At 38.2% G+C, this 24,296-nt stretch overlaps 1 protein-coding gene across 2 annotated transcripts in view; it reads left to right on the top strand.

The window, feature by feature from the left end:
* DPP10 (dipeptidyl peptidase like 10) overlaps nucleotides 1-24,296 on the top strand; it is a 438,506-nt gene that overhangs the window by 288,051 nt on the left and 126,159 nt on the right. For both annotated transcript variants that reach the window (XM_066553089.1, XM_066553088.1), the window contains exon 4: nucleotides 22,244-22,338. In XM_066553089.1, coding sequence (XP_066409186.1) covers nucleotides 22,244-22,338 — 95 coding nt within the window. The remainder of the gene's footprint in view (nucleotides 1-22,243; nucleotides 22,339-24,296) is intronic.

The following is a 24,296-nucleotide window of genomic DNA, read 5'->3' as shown; positions in this document are numbered from 1 at the left end:
CCTCCCAGTTTGTGATTTCATGCACGTTTGAGTGACACAATAGCTGTTTTATCCGAGCGCACTGGAGTTCAGCAGGCATTATCGCGGGTGGATCATAATGGCTTTGCATCTTAGTTTTGTGACATAAAGCTGGTGGGGAGAAACATAACAAGAGCAGTCAATTGTGAGCAGCTGCTGTGCTCTTCTGGAGACAAACTGCAAGGAGCACCACGGCTCCTCGCTCTTCTGTGCTGCGGCACCAGCGTAAATCTGAGCCGCGACTGGGACAACGCCTGCTGGCCATGATGGCCCACGTGATGACAGACGTGATTTCCATCTCCCACTGTGTTTGGGAAGGTGAAGATAATTCTGCAGATAGCTCAGGAGAGGTATTCTCCTCTGCTTGCTCTGGTAGCTGGAGTTGTGTGGGATAATTGTTCGTAAGAATCCACGCGTGAAGCGATGTTGTCTTTGTAAGGTCCCAAAATTGGCTGTTTTAATAGGGCTAAGCTTGTAATGTTTACAGCTCTGTGACAGCTGTAGTGTGCTGTAGGATGCAGCAGATCTACATTATCATATACAGGAATATCTTTTTCAGTATGATAGCAAAAACCTGCTAAATAATAATCTTTGTAACATAATTGCCTTCCCTATGGCAGAAAGTGGCATATATAAGGACAATTTTTGAGTCAAAGAGCATCACTGCTTGCAGACCTTTTCCTTGCAAAGTATAAGAGCTAAGTCTGAATTAGAAGACCATTCTTAACTCAAATGCCCTTCCAAATCTTTCTGTGCCTTTCCACATTATGATGGGACTGTCCTTGGAAATCCTGAGCATTCAGTTCTCACTGTCTGCCTGCTCTCAGAAGTACTCCATCATTTGTGGTGATTCTGTATCTAATGTACAGATACCAACTTTACTTTTCCACATTCATGGCCATTTTAATATATCACACCTGAAACCTTGGTCATTATTCATTCTTCTTTATTCATACTCAAAACCAGGTGATGATCACTCCTGGAAGTGGAATTAAGTGATGTACTTTCAGACAGCACAGCCTGGAAATCCAGGGAAGGAGCAGAGCACACTGTGCAGCCAGCATTTCTGAGAATGTGTTATTGCTAGAATCAAAAGTAACATGAATTATTTACCTAGAAATATTAAACTGGCTTGAGATCACTGCTGGAAATAGAGGGAGTTCTGGGCCTTGTGAATCATTCATGATGCTTTATTTAAGAGACTTCGTTTTTGTCTTTGCAGATCACTGAATCGTATTTTATAACTTTCAGGATGTTCCTGTGGGTTTCATTCTACTTATAATAGGTATAAAGGTAGGGTTTCTTTCAATGCTTTGTCAGGAAGCTCAGATCAGTAAAGTTACATTTTTATGTTTGCTTTTTTCACACATCAGAAGGTATGGAAAGGGGCAAAACGATGTGAGGAAGGAAGAGGAGATGTGTTATAGTTTCTGGTTGATCATTTTCTTTGTGCCATGTTTGCAGACACTGGGAGTTGAGGCACCCCAATAACTGAACCCATGGATAGGATGGCCTTTAGTCACTCCTGAGGTTTTCTCAGCAAAGAGTGTCCTAATGTTTACTTATTTTTCAGGAGATTGTATTAAAAATACTGCTTAATATATCCAGAAATTTGTTCTCCTACATGTAAATATTTACACTCTTAACGTTTGGAGAAGCACCAGCTAATGCTGATTCATTAATATTCAAATGTGGGCTTCTAATACTATTCTTGTGACTTTTAAATCTTTAATAGATTCAAAGTCTGAAAGTAACATTGCTGTAGGAATAAAAGGGGAAAAACCATGAGTTACTTTGGAACCCCAGTGCAAACCCCACTTGCTGCTTGATGTCACAGTAAGCAAGTGGGACTTTTCCTTACAAATCCTCTTCTAAAGGAAATGAGGTAAAACGAGGGGAAAAAACATGGAATCCTAGGTGGATTTAAGGAAAAGAAGATAAACACTAGAAATATCAAAACCTCTCAATTCAGAGAAGAGCTCCTCCTCTTCCCCCTGATGAAAGAAGAGCTGTGATGCTGCTGGCCATGAGAGGCAGAGGAACTGTAGATCACAAGGACATCCCGAGAAAGACAAAGAAACACACAGAAAAAACACTTGAATGACACTTACAGGCAGTATAATTCCACAACAGCTCATCTTGTGAAAAATACACAGCCCAGCAGGTGTAATTATACAATGTTTCTTTACATTTCTTATAAAATCTCTGGTAATACGAGAGATTTCTCAGGAATACAGCTCTTTTCAAATATACATTTAATAAAAAGCATAAAACAACCAAGATCTGTTGGTGTTAGTCAGATGAATCACCTTTTTGTAGCACAGGTCAGATAATTTTTGTGTTTAATCTGACTTCTTGCTGCTGGAAATGATACATTTGTAAAGGAAACAAAAAGAGCAAGCTAATGAATAAAATCGGTTCTTCTACTGGGGAGGCTTTCTCTACTTTGTGGCTAATATTTTTCTACCCCATATCAAGACAAATCAATCAATTTGATGTATCTTTAAAGGAAGAGGAGAGTACAAGTGACCTGCAGACCCTTTGCATCCTCAGGGAGAGAATGGAAAAAAAATCTAAACAATAATTAATTCCTACTGATAGTTTTAATTGTTTCTAACCTGCAATAGTAGTGAGAAAAGAGTGGCTCTTAGTTCTCTGCTGCTTGCCCAGATGGGAGCTTGTGGGGGTGCATGTCACTGAAGCAAGAGGCTTTTAGTCATCCAAATTAGAAATGGAATATATTCACCTATATAGGATTTTTAGAAATCCTTCTAAAAGAAGTTTGTTAGTATCAAATGTATATACAATACTATAAGTACTTATGTTGCCTGTGGAAATACACTGATTTTATCCTAAAGTTTATATTAGATTTCATCATAGGATTTTTAGGGCATCTCCAAAGAAGACTATAAATTGTATTTCTGCATTCACTGTGTACACAGAGTTGCCATCTCTGTGAGTTATGTTTTGCTCTTCAATCAAATTGAGACAATTAGAGGGAGAAGTAGGATTGCTCCAGCACCTGTGTGACTGGAGCCTCTCTGGAAGCCTTTCCTTTCACAGGACTGACTGATCCCAGACCTAATAGCAGTTCTCAGTTCAAGAGTTTCATGTAATTAAAGCAAGGCTGCTATGGCTGCTGAAGTGATTGGTTTTTGTCCTTTCTGATATCAGTATGAAGCTTGCTCATTTTCAGCTAAAAATCTGACAATGTTTTGCTGTAGCAGCTGAACTGAAGAAAGAGAGAGGGAAATACGTGCATTTATGTAAAAATGGTGATTGTGAGTGCTTAAGGATTTTTGTTGAATGGGGAAACTTTGTTTGAGGTAAATGGGACTTTAAATTATTTTGAACAAATGTAAAGCTCCGAATCACAAAGTGTCTTAGGAGCAATTAATGGAACAAGAAAGAAAACAAAGTTCTTTTCTATCTTGTAGTGTTTTTAACATTTTTTTAGAGATGTGGCAAACCTCTTTTCAGTCTTTTCAGTTCAATCAGTCTGAAAAGTTAGGACCAACCCACACAAAGGTTAGGACAGGGACAGGTTATCTGTAAGGTCAGTCAGATCCTACTTCCTACAACTTGGCTTAAAGCCATTGTGATTGCCAGTCAGGTTATTTGAACCTGATTTTGTGCTTGCTTGGGTGGCAGTGCCATCTGTTATGTCAAAAGGCATAGTGGTAAAACATTTCCAGCTGAAGCACTCAGCTTGAGCTATATTTTCAAAAGATGATCTAAGAGATTTTACTTTTCTTTTCCCTTTCTCCAAAATGCTTAACTCTCCTAATGATCAAACTCTTAGTGTGGTTCACTGAGTTCCAAGGAGCCTCTAGCTTCTGCCACTGAGGTAATTTCTCTTTCAGAACTAAAACTAATCCTTTGGAGGAATTAATGAAAACTTCTAACTGTAGATCTGTGAAATTTATTATATACCTCTTATTTTGCCCAGCTTTTTCAGACTACTCTCTGCAACCTTTCTGCAATATCAGTTAATATTGGTAGAAGTTGAAGGTGCAGGAATTTTCAGTCATCACAACATGTCTCGGGAAAACTCAGGTGTTTCCTCCCTCTGTTAAAAAAAAAATTAAAATTAGGTCATCATTAAAATAAAAATCAGAATTTTAATGTATTTGATAGTGGCTCTGCCTCTGTTATGCTGAGTGCTAAGATCACTGTATTTCAAATCTGTTGAAGAAGTGCTAATGTTATATCTGTTATATATGGTATAAATGTACTTTTTCCCATTAAAAGAAATATCACAGGCTGGCATGTGATAGGCAGTATCAGAATACAATCTGCAGGGAGTAAAACTCAATTCTCTGTATCACTGGAAGGATTCAGATATTTCAGCATTCTGAAGCTGAATTTTAAGCTGTGAGAACTCATTTTCTCCCTTGGACAGCCACTGTTCCCTGCAGGTGTTGTTGATGTGGGTGCTTAGTTAAGCTGTATGTAGTATTTTGTTTCAAAGCCAGTTTAACTTAAATAATTATAGCCTGTGCTACTACCTCACATCAATACTGGGGTAATCTGTGCTAAGAAATACTATGCACAGTTATAAAGTAGACACCAAGAGATAATGGCTTAGTAAAACCTTCCAAATGGCCTTATTTCATGGGAAGTCTGCATGGTGGTACCACACACCATATTAAATTGATTAGTATGATGCTTTAAAAGGTAAAATTACAGTGGAAGTATTACATGTAGCAGCGTATAAAGTGCTGCACCTAGAATATAATGAGGTTAAAGTCCTCGCAAGATGACAAAAAGCCAGTGGTGAAAGTCACACCACTGATGTGCTGTTGCTTCTGCAGGAAATTCACACATTCTTATTTTGTAGCCAGAGTGGCACAGAAGTGGCACCTTTCTGTCATTTGGTGTGGCATTCGCATTCTCTGAACAGAAAGAGAGAGAATTCTCTCTCTCAGTTTTTTTCCTGGAGAAGCACAGAGAGAAGAGAAAATAATTCCTATCTCTACTTGCTGCTCTTGTTGTTTTTGTACACGTGGAATGTGTTAGGAAGATTGTTTACCTGAAGGGATTTGGTAATTGGATTCTGGTGACGGTTGTTTATTAATATTTGTTAATTAATATTAATAATAATTAACCAATCACTTGAAGCTGTGTCCTGACTGTCGGGAGACGGTCACACGTTTTCTTTAGGATGTAATTTAGTATAGTATAGTATCAATATAAATATAATATAATATAATATAATATAATATCATATAATATAATATAATATAATATAATAAATATAATATTATATAGTTTTAATAAAGCAATTGTTCAGCATTCTGAACCAGTGGAGTCAGATGCCAATCATTCCCTGTGTCGGGGGCACCCTGCTTTTGATAATTTGGCACTTTATTTCTGTCAGACTGGCTGCTCCATGGCTGGAGGGACAGCTCTGTCCCCTGTATATCCATGCTCCAGGCAGAGTTGCTGTCCCTGTGCAGCCACCCCGTGCAGTGGGCTCATGATGAACTCCCTGGTTTTGCATTCAGGCTCCGACATCTCCATCCCCATGGGGGTTTGCTGAGCTCTGTTCCAGAATCACTCCTGAGGAGTGTCCAGGGCAGCCAGAGATCTTCTCTATCTATTGAAAAATAGCAGGATGAGCAAGAGAGATTTGTCAGCTCATTTTGCCTGCTGTAGATTTGAAGTGACTGGGAAATGTTTGTCTGTAAGTATGAATTTGCTTTTCAAATCCAGTGAACTGACTTTTTACTTCCGTGCCTTTTATTTGCTGTGAATTTCCTGTAACACTCAAACATTACCTGCACTGGTCCTTCATGAATAGCAGTAACTCTTAATGTTGACTGAATGCAAAATCTGTTAGATTTTATGGGAACATTTTGGGTTTGTTGTGTCTCTCTGTGTTACAGGAATCACCAGTTGGTGACCTGAAATAACCTCTTATGTCTTTCTTAGTGTTAGTTATTTCCTCTGAGGGGGAAAGATTAATTTCAGGATTTCACTGGTGAAAAACGTGAAAAGAATTTTTGCATGTCTTTATAAGCAAGCAAGCACAATTTTTAAGATTTTTTTTTGATCTACAGGATAAATATTCATTCTGGTTCTGCCACAAGCAATGCCAATTATCTTCTACAGCATTGTCCCCACATCTTTTCTATCTTCATGTCAGTTAAGAGAATTTATCTATTGCTTCTTCTAGAAGATGCTTCCCACCAAGCTGAAGAACATCTGGAAACACATTTTGTGCACTGAGTGTCCTTCTCTGTAAGGGCATCTGCTTCTCTTCTTCTATCTCATGGTTCTATAATATAACTGAAAACAGCTACTGATTCTTTGATGAAATGTGAATATCAAAAACCAGGATTTTGGTTTTGGTTGTTTGTTTTGGATTTGGTTGTTGATTCTGGGTGGAGTTTTTGTGTGTGTTTTTGGTTTGTTGTTTTGTTTGCTTGTTTGGTTTTTTTTTTTTCCCATTTGATTGTGATTAATTTTCTTCTAGCTTTAAGCTTTAGAGAGAAATTAAAAACTTAGATTCTTCCTTTACTACTACATCTAGAAAAACCTGATTAAAATTTTTATTTATCATTTCTTGTGTCCTATTTAATGAATTCAGACAGTCTGAAGAAAAACTGAATCTACAAATACCTTTGTAGTACTAATGAGGTACTTGGGTGTAGACTCATGTCCACCTTTATTGCTGTTAAACACGTTCTTTTAAGTTATACTCTGTTTGGCATGTTTATGTCTTCTTGTTGCTGCCTTTTAGAAGAATTTCTGGCTTTTGGACAGTTTAGTTTTCCAATATGATGTGCAAGAGGTCAGGCATGGTGACTTTAACAGTCCCTTTGCTCTTCAGTGCCATTGTTTCTGGTCTCTGACTGTATGATTTGCTCTAGAACTGTCGTTAAGTGACCAACCTCATAAGTTTTACCCATTTTTCTTCCAGTATTCAGTTCAGCTGGAGAAAATTGGATGTAAAAAGAATTAAGCCTGGTGAAAAAACCCCAAAAGAATAAAAAAAAAAGAAAAAAAAAAGGAGTAATCCAAGTGTTCAACTAATAAATTATAAATGCTTTATCTTTCTGGTTGATGCAACCTAGGGCTACTGGAAAGGGCATCTCTTACTGCAGAAATGCAGAAGAAAAACTAGAAACTTACTTTTCTATACACTCTTCTAGACTTGACAACAATTTCTTCCATGAAATATAAAGCAGAATCCCTTTTCTAGTGGCCTTTCCCTGGGCAGAAATGACTCCCACAGGTGCCTCTCTGAGCTCAAGTGTTTTCCATGCATCAGTTCAATCTTTGTTACAATATTTTACCAATGGAAGGATGCAGGGACATAAATAAACCTATCCTAATAAATGAACTAGAAATTCTGCCCATTTTATTTGCTGTCCAAATGGAAAATATAACTGGTTGGGATTCTCCTGGCCAGCACAATTTTAGCTGCCATCTAATGAGGGCATCAGCACCTCCATCACTGCCAGTGGCACTGTGAGCAATCCCAGCATAAAGTATTATAAACTGGTTCTGTGCTCAAGCTGCTCAAAATCGTTTTGAACTCAAAGGATACAAAGCTAGACAGGATGCTTTTATAGCTGAAGTTGCTCTGGGTGACAGGCAAAACACTCTGGATGTGATCAGTGCGAGTGATGTAGAAAGCAGCGCCCTTGTCGCTGCTGGGCTTTGCTCTCGGGGCTTTGCTTCTATGACTTACCAGTCAGGAGGTGCCTCAATGTATTAGGCTTTAAAACAGTTTAACATTTTCTCTAAACTGACTTACTATTCAAATGTTTCATTTGACATTTATGAAAATCATTCATTAAAGTCTAATTATGGAAGAAAAACCTGTTTAAAGGGGAAAAAATCACTAGTTTTGCACTTGCCGATGCATGTTGTCAATGATATTGATTATTTATATATCAGTTTGGGCAGCATCCCTGGTGCACAAGTGACTCTAAATGAATTCATGGTCTAGATGAAGTGATTGGTGCTGTGCCAGGGGAGCAGGTTCAGATCTGGTCTCAGACATGAGCCCTTCCCAGGCTCAGGGCTCTCATCCTCCTCCTCTCTCTCTGTGCATCTGCTCAGCCACACCTCTCAGCTGCTCCTTGGCCTCACAGTGCTGGACATCACTCTGTCCTCTTCTGATTTTGCACTAACTCAGAAACACAGAAACACAGAAACACAGAAATTCTAGGTTGGAAGAGACCTTTAAGATCATCGAGTCCAACCCATGTTCTAATACCTCAACTAGATCATGGCACCAAGTGCCACATCCAGTCTTTTTTTAAACTCTTCGAGGGATGGTGACTCCACGACCTCCCTGGGTAGATGATTCCAGTATTTGACTACTCTTTCTGTAAAATACTTCCTCCTTATTTCTAGCTTGCATCTCCCTTGGCGCAGCTTGAGACTGTGTCCTCTTGTTCTGTCGGTTGTTGCCCGGAGAAAGAGACCGACCCCCAGCTCACCACAGCTACCCTTCAGGAAGTTGAAGAGGGTGATAAGGTCACCCCTGAGTCTCCTTTTCTCCAGGCTGAACAACCCCAGCTCCCTCAGTCGCTCTTCATATGGCTTGTGTTCCAAGCCCCTCACCAGCCTCGTTGCTCTCCTTTGGACACGCTCAAGCATCTCAACGTCCCTCCTAAAGTGAGGGGCCCAGAATTGGACACAAAACTCATGATTTTAATAGGCACTGCATTTCTTGATTGCTACTTAGAAGAGTTCACTTCACATTTTTGCTATGTGAACTGTATTCTTTTTTAAAATAAACTGTCTGTGAAATTCTGGAATTGATACTATTCTCTTGGTGTGTGATGAACAATCACATTATGTGACATGACTGATTTTAATTGGACATATTGAATGGGTCAGTGCGTGAACACTTATCAGACAGGTAGCAGAACTTCACAACAGGATGAGTATGCTCTTAAAAAAGGGTGAGTATTATATTATACAAGGTTATAAGAAATCCTGATGTGGTCTACACAATGTAGCTCATATTTACAATTTGTTAAATATTTTTAGGACTTTTTTATTGCATTTATAATTAGTGCATGAACATTTTTCTGATGAAATATGTAAAAATAAATGCCATATAGAGTTAGATGCCACATCACTTTAGCATTTAGCTGGGTTAGGGTGTGCTGGCATTGGACTGTTTATCCCCCCTCGAGTGTCTGTTTTATAAGTGAAAAATAAATGCAATAGAATCTCAGATGCTGATTAGAAATAGTACCTAGAAACCTAGAACTTGGAAATAACTCTGTGCTGAAAGATTTCAAAGCTTTTTTTGTCTTAAAAAAAGACAAAAATCAGGTTTGAAAAAATGGGATGCAGATTGTTTATCTCATTATGCTTTATTTCTGTTTCCTTTTGGTGTCTCAGAAGAAGAGTGTTTAACTGGCTATAAGACTGTAGAAACATGAGTGACAGCTTTTTGTCTTTTCATAGCTGAAAATAAAATTATATTTCATAGGTACTCCTGTAGATATTGCTTATTTACTGAAAATGAATTTATTTTTCTTTGCTTTAGATGTTGTATACTCCCCATATTTCTCCTAGAGGAAAGGAGAACAGTGATTAAGTCTGAAGCAAGTGCCAGGTCCAAGCTGTGCCAAACTTTGTCAGCAATGAGTTTCAAATATTTTGAAAGTTACATTTTTCTCTCAGCTGCTTTCCTTGCTATATGGAATAAGTAATCTGCTCCTGCCAAGAGCTAATGTATTTTTTTCTTTTTCTTCTTTTTTTTTTTTTTAAGAGAGAATTAAATACTTTCCTCTCCTCCCTTCTCATCTCCCAAAACCAAACATGCCAAGCATGTCCTCATCACTGAGCACAGACTTATGGTGCTGTTATTTCACTCCAGGGAGCTTGGAAGCTTTTCTTCCTCTGCCCTGCTACTGAGTAAGGAATGTGAAAAATCTTTCTTGGAGTCATTGGTATCAGGCCAAGAGTTCTTGGCACCTGCTTGAAACAAGACATCTATCTTCAAATGTAGTAGCTATTTTCTTCCCAGGAAATAGTTTCCTTCCTGGGAAGCTCCAATTCTGGATTCTTTTCTTGGAGAAAAAAGGTGGAATACCTCTGTTTCCAGTTCAGGGCTGTGTGTTGAAAGCTGATAAAATGCTGCTCTTTTTTTTTTGTCTAAGATGAAAGTAAGTGTTACAGAAACAGTAATGCTGTCACTTCCTGTTGAGTTTCATGCTCAGGGAAAATGCCATGGCAGAAAAAGGAATGTTTCTGCTTTGTGCAGATTGAATATGTGTGATTTTATATGGAGTACAGAAATTTATATGCACAACTTAATTAAATTATGTAATAGAAATCGAGTAGTTGGTCTTTGGATACATCACTGTATCACCTAACCTGTGTTTTTACCCCAACAGTGAATTGTTTCAGTGCCATAAGCTGGATTCAGACAGTTGAACTGGGCACTCTACAGAACAGAGCAGAACAGGCTCCAAATTCTGGCATCTTCTTAGTGTGCTTCACATTACACAGTAAAATTAAATGGATTTCTTTTATTGCTAATTCCCCCCAAGCATTATTATAGTGAAAGGTCTTTAAGTAAGGTGTTAATGACATCCTAGTGGGATTTGTTTTTTCACTTTGTCAGCTCATAGTATCAAGAGCTGTGGTGGATTCTGCACTAAAGTGTTTAAAACAAGCCTGCATGGGAAAACCCAACAGGAAATTACAGGCCTGGTGCCAGAATTGCAGGTCAAAATCCTGTAATCTTGGCTCTGAAAGAATTCAGGATAGAAGTACATAATGAGCTCTTTTGGCCCTGAAATCTCTGAATGCACTGCATAAAATGAATGCAATCTATTCTGCTTCCATCAGTTCTGATGGTCCAGCCTTTATGTACTTGGAATATATAATTTGGAAAACAATATCAAATTCATATACTTCACATGAGTATGTTGAACTACTAAGTGGCTTCCTTGTAATGACTTAAATTTCAACCTGTAAACTGCAATAAGTTTGTCTTTAGAACTACTAAAAGTGATCTGCAATTGGGAAATGTGGGAGCATTTCTGTCTGCGTTTCAATTAGGTGCATGAAGGATTTGTATTTCTAAATTGCATGAAAAATGAAAATAACAAAATCTGTTTGACAATTTCACCATCAGGAAAATATTTGCTAAAGATGATAAAAATGGGTAAGTGTAAACAAATTTAAAATCCCTCATTTAGAAAGATGTTTAATATTCTTCCAAAGCAAAATGTTTAGGTGTGAAAATATGGATGTTCTGCCAAAAGCAAAGTTACACCAAAACAAATTTTGTTCCTGCTAATGTATTTGGATCAGCCATTCTTGCATGCCTTTATCTCCTTGGTAATGGAGTAGAGATAAAAATTCAAGAATCTTCCTACTGGGGCTTTCCACGTAATGTAATGGCGCTTATTCTAGATCCAGTTAATAATTGCTAATTATGAGCACCAGGTACATACTTTTCAGCTATGGCACTCTATTTTATTCAATCCTTCTAGTTACTTTCCTTCTTTTTTTTTATGGTACAAAAATAAAAGAAATCCAGACAGGTGTGTTAAACTTTGAACAGAATATTTTCTGTGTGTCTAAAGCAGTTATTGAACAACTGTGGACTTCCTAATGAAGTTAATGTTTCAATGAAAAAATGACACTTTTACTTAGGGAAAACCAGAAATTAATAAAATGAGTAATAATGTTAATCTGGAAGGGGATCCTAATTCAAATAGAAAATAAAAGCTGAATTGCTTGAATTCTCTGCTCAGAAACAGGTAGGAGGTGTAATTCTATGGAATAATTATTAGGATAAATTTGGAAGCATAATTTAAATATTCATTCTTTGAAACTCATGTATGACTAAAGCATGGAGAATAGGTCTGCTGTCTCACTTGTACATCACACCTGGAGGAGGCCTGTGCTCCTCCATTTGTTGGGAATGCTGTCAAATTGCCACTAAATGTTCATGCTGGTACAGAAGAGTTGCTGGCTTGCCAAGAATTCTATTGTTCAACCTCTCCTTGATTTTCTTCTTCTTGCAATATTCCCATTCAGCTACATTTTATTTTAAATTAATTGTAAAGATAAGCTGCACAAAATGTCCCTTACCAATGTGTCACCTTTGTAATTTTGAAAGAAGCAAAGTGAAGTACATGATGATAATGTTAAGATAGAGACTTAATTGCTTGTGTCTCTTTCCTTTTGGAACTGAGACTTCATCTTTGAGCCAAATAAAATCTGTTGGCAAGTGCTCCAAAATGCAATCAGAATCCTTTCCAGGCCAGTATGACAGGCTTAATGCTGATGTGTTTTGATCAGAAGGCTTGTTTGTGTGAGTTTGAGCTTACACCTGAGTTTTCTGTTTGGATGCTGAGGATAGGGCACTTTCCTGGGTCATTTGCTCTCCAGAGCTGCTTCCTGCTCTTCCAGGGCTTGCCCAGAGTGTGCCAGGCAGGGCAGGACCTGGTGGGTGCAGCCAAGCACTGTCCTGGTGATCCTGCAAACAGAACAGTGGAATTACATGTGCAGATGAAACAATGGCATCCAAAATGAATGAAAGCCAAAGGAAATTCTGCCAGTGTTTTCAAATGCTGGTGCCAAATCTGTGTTTCCATATCTATGCTGATGAGATGCCTACACACTCACCATTTCATTTTCCAATTACCTGGCATGGTTATTTCCCAAGAATTTCAGTATTATGGTAGGTGATGAACACATGTGAAAACAACACCTAAACTGCTTTCACTTTGTGAGTTGAATTTAGAGACACAGAATTTAATATTTCTGGGCAAAAATGTTAATGGCACATGTGACTCTTGAATCTGTGTTTTCTATTCAAAGTACAGATGACTGACTTATCAGTAGAAATAATTTAATATAGACAAGTATTTAAGGTTCATAGAAAGGTACAAATAAAATAGCAAAACAGTGCCTTGGTCTGATTTATATATTACTGGGTGCATGATAATTCTTCCAAGCTAATGATCTTCATTTAATCAACATCTTGTTCTCATAAATCAGAATGAGATTTGGAAGAAGCAAGTTAAACAATTGTGAACAAAAAGTTGCTTCCCTTTGTTTACTTTTATAATAAAATCCTTTGTTTGTCCTTTGGTAGTATAAAACAAAAAGGATTCAGCATTGTCAGAGTAGAGCTGGAAATCCTGCTCCATGACCCTGTTTGCCCTGGATGTGCTTTGCTGGGTGTGCCAGTCTCTCAGGAGCTGGGTTAGAGCTTGTTAAGGACAGTCCTAGGGCACGTGGATATCAGAGCTGTGATATTTTCACTGTCTGAGCATGGTGCTGGGCACTGAGCCACCAGCTCTGCCTGAGTCAGCTTGCTGAGATACCCTCATGGGGACTAAAGGGAGTGAGGAAACTGCAGCCCTGTGGCTGCTCCAGAGACTGCCCTTTTACTGGGATATGTACATAGCCATTGAATTTTAATTTTCTCACTTGTTGGGCTTTTCTGGGAAATGCCAGTTTCATCTGGAGCACTGCAGAAGCAGAGACAATGGTGAGCCCTCAGGAGTGCTTGTTTAGAAGGCTGAGGGTGTTCACATTCCTATTGCAAGCTGAAATACTGTTTTATTTGAGATTTGCAGTTATGTAGGAGTAGAGAAGCATGTAAATCTCCCCTCACTGCAATCACTGTCCTCTCCAGAGTGCAGCCTTGCCAGCTGAGCAGCCTGTGTGAAATCCGGCCCGGGCCGCGCCGCCGGCCCCAGAGCGGAGCTGTCCCTGTTCCACCTGCCCTGGCTCAGCACAAAGGTCAGCTCCCAGGGCTCCCAGAGAAGTGCTGCTCTACTGTGGTGCTTTATTATCCCTCTGGGGAAGAGGCTGGAATGGCATGTGTGACCAAAACAGAGAATTTGTTCCCTAATTTTCACAGTGGTCCAGGGACGTGTACGCTATTTGAACAACAGCTGTCTGGGTCCATTGCCAAACTGGCTCAGGAATGGCCCTTGGTGCAATGCAGGAGAGCAAAAATGTTCCCAAGAAGTTGGGAAAACTGAGGAGTTTTGTCAGAATTTCAGAGCTGGCAAAATACCAATGTTTGATGTTTCACCATCACTGTGTAATGTGGACCCTGGGAATGGGAAAACCAAAGTGTTAGACATTTCACCACTCATCATCTTTAAAATTTCTTATAATTTTATCTAGTTGGATCCTCTGTCTCTCTTTTTTTTTTTTTTTTTGACATAAAGAATGGCTAGAGAAAAGTGTAGGTACCCAAAGCTGTGTGGTACTAGAGCAGTGATGTGGCCTAGAAGGAAGGCTCTGCCAATGCAGCCACTTCCCCTCCCTTTCTTTTGGTGCTGATTTACTGTTAATTGCATCTCAAACAAATTGGAATGGACTAATAGACTGAAGTCTATTATCCTAGCTTTTAACACAATGAAATCATGTTCAGTGCTTTGCTCTATGAGGAGGAATGAATATCCCTGACATTTTCCTCCAAGTAATGACAAAGATACAGATGGAGATTTCTGCATTATGAATAGTGGGATGGGGAAAGCATGGGGAGGAATGCTAGAAACAGTCACATTTTGTGCTTTAGTCCATCAACTCATTGCTCTTTGGGTTAGATAACTGCCTGCCATTTATTCTGGCATGCACTTAGATCTTTGTGTTTTCATTTATTTTTGTTAATTTACTTTGTAGTGCTTTGACCAGTTGTGTTCTAAAATAATAATTCTTCTTACAGGAGAATAATTATGGCGCAATTCTTATTTTCTTTCAACTTCTTTTAGCTGATAGACAACTCCATTAACAATGTCAACATCTTGCTTGCAGATTGTGATTTTGGAAAGCTGAAGCTCAGATGTAGTTGTGTTATTCTGAGTGTGCTCTTGGAAGAGAAAATGAGACAGACCCTGCTGGGGCAGCCTTGATTTGACAAGTTTTGAGTGAGCAGATCCATGTAAAGGTGCTCTGCTCACTGCCAAGCAGAGTACCAGGGGAGCAGAAGAGAAATGCCTGACAATTTGTTCATCCAGGAAGACTGGGAAAGAAATATCTTCCACAAGCTGTTGCTGCTCAGTGCCAGGGATAGCAGGACCAGAGCCCTCAAACACTTACAACTTAAGCCATGAGTGATTTGATAAACTTCTTGGAAAAACTTGGAAATTTCTAAATTAGAACAGCTTTCCATTATCATGGCAGCACATAGTAGAGGAATATATGGTTTAGTTTTGTGTGAAAACTGAGCTGACAGCACACCTGGATTGCAGGACGTGTCTGGATAGAGCCCCAGGACAGTGGCTGCAGCTTTATTCAATCTCTGTGGTCACCTGCATTTCAATTTATCTGCCTCTATCTTTGTTGTCTTTGTGAAGTAATTCCCTTGTGTTTCCACCTTTCCAACATGTCTAGAAGTGGCTTAGGCAGCAGACAGTGATGTTATCCAGCTGGGTTGTCACAGACATAATGACCTGTGGCTGCTGGTCACTGTCCTCCTTCTTGCCTCCCACAGTGAATGTTTCCTCTTGTTTCAGACTCCAGAGGCTTGGCTCAACTGCACTATATATTTCACTGTTGGTTGTTTTGTTTTTTTTTTTTTCTTTTTTTCCCTGTAAATCAATCTCCCAGTGGATTTGTTAATATTCAGGAGCTGTCTGGTCCCCCTGTTCTGTTTGACGTGGGCATGGGGATAGTGTGATACTGAGGCATGAATCCTGTGCAGCTGCATGACAAGGAAGAAATGGATTTCATAAATGAATATTGGCTGTTGAGCAGAGTTTAAGATTTTCATACATCAATATGCCAGAGTAACTAGGACCACTGAAAATTGGCAGGAATTGAGCTTGACTTGCTTTGCAAACCAATGACCAGATTAGGAAAAGAGGAAGATACATTGAGTATGGATGGAAATTTGAATTTTCTAGGTCAGTCCATGCCTGGCCACTTCATTCTGAAGTTCAAGAAGGTAGGAAGAGCAGAGCTAATTAATTTGTGCCTGGCAGGGTGCTACTGTCACTGTGCCACCTCCATTCCTGTAGCTGCTGCACCATAAGATCTCTGTCTGGTTTTTGGCTTGTTTGCTTTGGGCATAGATGGGAAAAGGAAGTAGGGATCAGAAAGAACAGGAATTACCTGTGTGTACAACTTTTCAAGCCATTTTGAATAGGAAATCTTCTATATCCTAAAGGATTGTCTGGAGGAGTACATTCCAAGAGTACATTGCATTATAAAACTAGTCCAGAATAATTTTTGTCTTGAGAGCATTGCTAACATCCTGACCTTTTAGAAGAGCAGTGGAAATCTTGCTCAGCTGACACGTGACTTTAGTAACATATTGCAATTTGGTCTGTATCTCTAATATCTCTGTAAATGACTATTTAATTAGTAAACACTTCACTAGACAAAGAATTGTCTAGCACCCCCTGTTTATTAAATCAGAAAGCATTCTCTATTTTAATTAGCATGACATTTTCTATAATCAATTTGATGAAATGCCATCTGCAGTTCTAATAATACTGTGTACAGCAAAGGTTGATTGACATATGTGTTGACTGCAAGGTATCAACCTTCTTGCATGTTTGCATTTGAAAAAACATAAAATATAAGGAAGAGGAGGACTCTGACTTGCTAATGCTGCTGTTTGTGCTGCAAAGCAGAATTTTAGCTAAACAAACTAAAACTTAGTAAATATTTTCAGTGGGAAAACAAGCATTAGCAATCTTCAGGTTAACACTGTCAGCAATTTCAGAAGACTACCCTGAGGCCTCCTTATTCTAGATACTATGGAACAGATTTTCAGCATTGCCTGAATTATTTCCTTCTCTTTCCTCCACTTTTTTAGAAACTACTTGCTCTCTCAAGACTGTTTGATAAATTGCCTTAATACCCAATGGTTTCTATGCACAAAACTGCCTGAGTGCTGATCTCCTTTGGACAATTAGCTTAGGCTGATTTAAAGTGCTCTGTGCAAATAACCAGCAATTAGCAATCTGTGCACCTTCTTTATAAATCAGTTTTTTGTCAAACCATTCAATATCAGTATTAGTAAATTCTAAACCACTTTTAAGCCAGGTTCTATCAAATAGGTCTTGGCCTGTATCTGTTCAAATTGATCAATCCACACAAGTTACCATGAAATAAACCTTATTATCAACAAGTAATAAAAATCTAGCAAATATTTTATCAAACTTTTGTTTGGCAAACAAAATGTACATTAACTGTATTGTGAATTTGGTAAGAATCAGGTTTTTTACACTCAAAGAAGTGCTGTTAATTCTGTTGCTCCTTGTCAGTGCTAGCAGCTGCAGAGATTAATGTGAATAATCTCAGTGAACATGATGGCAATGTAGATTTACAGGTTTTAGTTTTATAATAAGCTTGGGCTGCTATGATGTCTATTTGAGGTTAAAGAATAACTCAATGTGTATTCATAGGTCAAAAATCGTCACTTAAAACCTCTGAGAATGGAATAGACTAGGGAGAAATGCAAATCTTGTCTAGTTTAGATGAAATATTGACAGGATAGTGGAGGCTCAGGACTAATCTTCTAAGTCCTGTGGCTTTAGTGAGCCTGTGATGGGTCTCTATATTTTCATAAATTCTTATTCATCCAGGGCAGGATTCCTGCTTTCATAATTCATCAAGGAAGCCCCACTTGTTCCTAAGGCTTTTGGATCTTTCCAAATACAACACAGAAGACTTTTAGTACTTGGATGATGACATCTCATATCTCTATTGGTCTGCAATCTCTTGTAAAATATCCCAGATTTAGGGACCTGCAGAAATGACAAAACATTTCACACCCCCTTTGGCTCATTCATGTGAAGGACACAACTCCCTTCTCTTGACTTGCTGCTGAATTACACAGATAGAACAACAAGATGTGCCAACAATATGTGTCAACATCTTAGGGCACACAGGGAGACTCCTGGAGTTACTCCATGGCAGAAAAAGAATAAATGTGATTAGCAGCCTGGAGCTTTTTGTGTCACATAAAGGTCTAAAGATGAAAATAACGCCGATAAAAGAGGAAGACTTCCAACTAATAAAAGTTGGATCAATATAGATGTGAAAGTGAATAGAACACTGGACTGAAACTCAAGAGATTTGAAAGTGTATGGTAGTGTGTCCTTTCAACTCAGTGTCATTTAAATAACAAGATGAATGACACATGAAACTAGAGTTTATACTCTTCAAATAAACCACCACAATTCAGTGTCCTGTTGTCACAAAGATAAATCATAAAGGCCCTGGCCCAAATTCTTGCATTAGAACAATTCAGGGATTGATTTGCAGTATGGGGATGTATTTAAGGCTGGAAGTTGCTCCATTTTCCCCCTAAACAATACAGGATTTTTCATTAGAATTTGCAAGGGCCTGGATTGTTTTTTTGGTTCACGTGAACATACCTTGTGTAACTGTGAGTGCTAGAAAGGAATTCTGTAGCATTTAGGATGTGGTAGCAAGTTGTCAATTCAATAAAGGGGGGTAAATTCAATAAAGGAGGGAAAGAAATTATTGCAAAATTGATGGGGGTCAAGCTGCTTGTCAAGTAGGAAAAGTTTTGCATTGATTTCTTTTCATTTTATGATAGTTTGCCTGTACTTCGACGTTCCCAGGAACAATTTATATTATGTCAGGCACAGTATAGAGCTGTATTTCCTGCCAACTCATACCCTGATCTTAAACAAAACCCTTAGCAGTGCTGAACCTAAACCAGAAACAATACTCTTAGTCAAGCTATTTATAAGAAATACTGCTTTTATTTAAAAAAATACTTGAGATTATCATGGTGCTGTATTTATGTAATAGTGCTGAGGGTTATATTTATATCTATCCAAACTCTGATTTAAAATGTATGGATAAATCATTTCAGCAGAATGTATATTCCATGTTCTTTGCCTAGAGATAGGGTAGATGATGAAAATATTTACTTTCAAAAGCATGCAATAGCATAAACATTTGGACATGCAACTTCACAATGATAAAATAAATTCCTGTTGGTTCTGCAGCTAGTACAATTCTATAAGAGGATATTGCTGACTAAGGTGAATTTATTCTGCTGTGAATTTTGTTCAAAATTCTCTCAGAATTTTGTTTGAGTTTGTTTTCATGTAATATTTTATTTAATGTTGCATTCTTTGTGAAAGCCAAATAAGTTGTAGAGAACCTGTTGAGCATCAAGCTGTCCTGCAGGGGTGTGTGTCCACTAGGCAGCCTCCTTCTCAGTCAGCCTTAGAAATAAGATCAAAATCAAGATGGAATCAATTCTTCCCAAAGATAGTTGTGTGTAATAACCCTGTCCACCTCTATTTTTTTGGTGATACTGTTTTTAATCCTTCTAATGTGTTTCCCATTAATTCTGTTTAATGTAAGCTTTGGATGTCATAAAATAAATCAAATGCCTTGGATGAAAACCCAATACAGAGTTTCAGCAGAGTTGCCTCTATCAAATATAGGACTCTCAATTTTTTTTAACAAGATCTATGTTCTGTAAAGTGCTGTTAGGTGTTAAATATATTGCCAGCCATTATTTTTGTGGGGAGAATCCTGGATTTATAGTGCCAGTATTTTCTTTGGTACTGATGTCAGGATAGCTTGCATACAGAGCCTTGGTTGTCTGTATTTGTGTTTTAGTAAAACAGAATAAATTAATCAGTTATTCAGTGCTCTGGAGTTTCCAAACTTTTCAGAAATTTGAGAACTATTATAATTAGGAAATTTCCAATCAGTTTTTTCCAAGGCTTTGCACAGTTTTTTTTGTGCATCATCCAGGGCTGGGGATTCGATAGCACATCTTCTTTACAGAGGCTTCCTCACATTCTCCTTTGCTTAAGACAGGATGTTTTTTATTCTGGTGATGTCCTCAGATCAATAGTATGTCTCCTCAGGGCTGCAATTTGTGCCCAGCTGAGAGCTTTTCACATGATACTACTGTTTGTTTCAAATTAAATGAGAATTTCTTTGAATTAAGAACTCCACTTCTCTGAATGTCTTTGTGAAGTGTCAGAGGTCTCTGAACATTCCTCTGGTGAAGGCACCAAGATAATAAATAAAACAAATCCATCAACTGTGCAAATGGATGAGGCTAAGGACTAGGTATTGTTTTCTTTTGTAGAATTTCTGACTCCAGGTAAAAGAATTTTTTAAAAAAAACCCTTATGTTTATGGCTCTTAATTAACATTTGAGCAATCAATGAAAATGATCATCATCATGTGGTGTGATCATCAGCTATCCCATTATCCAGCCTGAAAAAATATTGTTTGGAATGGGACTTCCATATTAATTGCTATGATTACTTTTGAAGACTGTTATGCTCTGTGTTTACATGGGATTTTGGTATAATTTTTTACCTGCAAAGCACCATACATTTTGCAAGCATTCATTTGATTTATGCCCTTCAGGAGGTAACTACTGAATCCAAGTTCAAAGAGAGGTATAATTCCTGTCCAGTAAAGCCTGGCTTTTCAAGAGGTCTGACTCAGTTTTCTGTTGTGATTTATTGAGTAAATTTTCTTCTAACTTTAGAACAAAGGCTTTCATTTATGTCTCTCACAGTATTTGCCATTCCAAATGTTGTTTCACGCCTTGTGAAGGACTTGCAAGAAGAGCCTAAGGACTGTGTATTTTATTTGTTTTGGTAGGATTAGTTAATGAGGCACAGTGCTATAAATTCTGCTGGCAAATGACGTGTAGGAGAGTAGATAAATAAGAAGTCACATTCTGTATTTATTTGGATTTTAGCATGTTAGTGTCACCTATGGGGTCAAAATGCATGGTTTGGAGCACTGCTGTTCATTGTCCTGGGTTATTTATGCCATTTCTCACAATATGGTTCAATCATAACTAGGGACAGGTTTTTAGCCAGACAACTTCATTTTTTTCTATAAAACTCAGCACAGTGATCCAGTGTCATTGGAGATTTCCAGTGCTGGGGTTTCTAAAAGAATAAATGCAAAATAGCCTAAAGGAAGCTGCAGAAACAGCCATGTTCTGTAATTGGTAACCTGAAACCAAATAACTGTCTGTGAAGTGCTGTTCCTTTTTATTCAAAATGAATGTTTGAAATATATTCTCTTTAAAAGGAGCTGCTGTTAATTCCACAGTTCACAATCTGGTTTGCCTTCCTAAACAGCAGCTCTAATAATACTGTCCTAAACTCCATTAATCCCACCCCACTTCTCAGCCACAGTCCTAAAATAGCTTAGTAAGCTCTTCAAATGAGGCTTCATTAATTTTACAGAACCTACCAGAGGACATTCACTAGTGCTGGATATTTTGAGCTGCTGTGGAGTCAATTAAAATAGAGCTACATTTTTCTGAATAAGCAAAGCATTTTTTTATGATAGCATAACCTTTTACTCCAGTCATGTTTACTTCCCACTTCATAAAATTCAGGGATTTGTAATGAATTTCTCAGACATTACTGAAGATCAGGGAAATTCTTTTGTGTTTCCTTTAGGCTTCATTTAGAAATTTTCTTATGCTTTTTATATTGTTATAATAAAATTGTTTCATTTAATTAAGTACAAATCTCTTACATGGGTTTTGAATAATCTGAGAGAATCAGCACTCTATTCAATCTTGTAACAAATAGTGGAAAATTTGGAACTTTTTTTTAACTCAAGGCTGATGTAGTAATTGTGTATTTCTTGGTAATTTTGCAGGTTTTGATACAAACAAATACAAAATATTTTTCATAGAAATCCCAATTAATTACAGATTTCTTTTTTTTTCCTTGACACGTGTTGGATTCTTTTTCATGCAAGAAATGATAAATCAAGTGAGTGGAAAAAGTTGCAAAAGTTCATCCCACAATGTTTTAAATGTTTTTCAAGTGGACCTACTTCGGTTTAACCCTCCTTTGCTAACATTCAGGTCACAAGAAAATTCATTATTCTGCAGCCAAACGTGAATCACACACAATATGGACTGTCTTAAAATAGTCATAACTTTGTCCATTCAGTCACCAGAAATACAGACCAGTACAGAAGTTTTGTTGGAATCACTTCTAAGGAGATGTGAATATGGTGCTCAACAAAATATTTTGGTTTTTTGCAAAGCTTTACTTTGCTATATGGCCAAAACTTAGATGTATTGAATGAGGGGAGCATGCTATAGGGCATAAACTGGTAATTTTGAGGCTCATGAGGCAAATCAACAAACCTTCTGTCTTGTTTGTGTGTAGTAATAAGGATACTGTAATTAATTTAACCTGCTGGTTCTCTCTACAGAGGTATTAAATTGTCAGTGTGTTTGCTGATTCTTATTTCTTTGTCATTGCAGATACAGCAGTGGTGTATAAAACCAGGAATGGACATGTTGTTGAACTGAATGTAGAAACAAATACAACTACATTATTACTGGAAAACACAACTTTTGTAAGTAATATATATTATCTGCTTCTCTCTCAGTGAAAGTCTGCTAACATTTTTTTCTTACAACAGGAGGGAGAGAGTACAATATCTAAAAGTTAGAGGAGATATGTTCATGACCTAGACTAAATTGCATATAAATGAAAAATATAATCCATTCCTCTGTCATGGAATGATTTCTGAATGAAGTTATTTGTTGTTTTATGTGTAAATAACCAAGATGTTGGAGGATGTGCTGTTGGTTGTGCTTTGTTCAGACCATCTGAAGGATGGATCATGATTGGCATATGTTCTGGAGAATCTACCTGATGTCTATCAGGAAAAAATGTTTCATAAAAGGTGGAAATGCTACTTAAATGTTGAGAGTTTTTTCACTATTAGAAAAGAGGGAAATTGTTCAAGATTCATAGGAATATTTTTCTTCAGAGAAATAAATATGCAAAGAAAAATGTCATGTTAATCTCTGGTTTAGTTGTTTCTCTGTGCTTTAATGGCTGAGTAGATGATTGGGGATTATTCCTCTTGACCAGCAAAGGGTCAAGAACGGTTTCTGACTAGCAGTAATTGGTAAGAAGTCCTTTAATACTTTAGTCTGCATTTTCTTTTGCTCTGCTTGGCACTGTTATTCTCAGGGATACCACTTACATTCCACCCTGTAATTCTCGTTTATCAGGGTTTTGCAGCATAATTGTGTGGCTTGTCAATCTTTCCTCATAAATACTCCATGCAGACCACTGGCTGTTATTGTTAATCCCTGTACTTTTAATTTAATAAAATCTTTTACACCTGCAGACTCAAAAGGATGATTCATTTTCATCAGTGCTCTTTGGCAAAGGCTGATTTTATTCCTGGTCTGTTCCTGGCCTTTGCTGATAGAGATTCCTCTTTTCAAAGCATAAAGCCTCAGGTGACCTTTACTTCTAACTCCTCAAACAAGAAAGAGGAGAGTAGAACCTTTACTTCTAACTCCTCAAACAAGAAAAAAGAGAGTAGAACTTAAGGAGAAGGAATTTGATGCTGATTTCCTAGGTCAGTGTAAAGATGGAGGAGGATGGAGGAGAGAATTATATTTTAATGGGGGTGTGTGTGTGTGTGTTTGACTCCCCTTCTGTGAGCTGCACCTTCCATATGCTGGGATGTGCCTCAGGGGACCTCTTAGCCTAAAAAAGGCTGTCAGACACAATTAAAACTGGGTGGTGATGCCTTGTGAAGGCTGACCTAGAACAGAGACTAGATGGAGGTAAAGAATAAAGTAGGCATTTATTGAAAGACCTCAGTGGATACACCTTGGGCAGCACAAGAGCCCAGCCAGGGCTACACCCAAGGTGAACCCAAAGTGGTCACAAAATGGATGACCAGTCATGAGGTCTCACACTTTAGTAAGTTCTGGTCCATTTGCATATTGGAGTTAATTGTTCCACTTATAGTCCACTGTTGTTTATGCTCTTGGGCCTGAAATTTGGATCATTTGTCCTTGGTCCCCAGTTAGAGAAGGAATTGCTTTGTCTCCCTACTCTGTGAAGAGAGCTTACTATCCCCTAATATGAAGCTCAGAACTACACACTAAAGCAGTACAGAATCTGAAAAATATAAAAACTAAAACCTGAGCCATCAGCTGAATGTCTGTAAATACAAACCCTCAAGTATGAGGAGGCACTTTCCCTGTTAGCCATTTATCCAAGGCTGTGTGAGCCCTTGCCTGGCCAGCCAGGCCTGTGCCAGGTCTGTGTGGTGCCTTCAGTGCATCCTTGAGCAGGAGCAGCTGCTTGGGCATCCCCGGCTGCAGAATTGACTTTAATGCCAAGACCTGAGTCTCCTCACAGAGGAATTCAGACACTTCTGGCTGGAAGTGTCTGGCCTGTGCTCCAGAGTGTGGTGCCAGCATGACAGGCTATTCAGGCCATTATGCCACCCCAGCCTTGCCAGCTGATGATGGGCTGGGAAGGACAGGCTGCTTCACACCA

This window comes from Molothrus aeneus, chromosome 7 (assembly GCF_037042795.1).
Source record: "Molothrus aeneus isolate 106 chromosome 7, BPBGC_Maene_1.0, whole genome shotgun sequence".
Classification (NCBI taxonomy): Eukaryota; Metazoa; Chordata; class Aves; order Passeriformes; family Icteridae; genus Molothrus; species Molothrus aeneus.
Note: the sequence above shows the minus strand (reverse complement) of the source record. Positions and strands in the feature narration are given on the sequence as shown.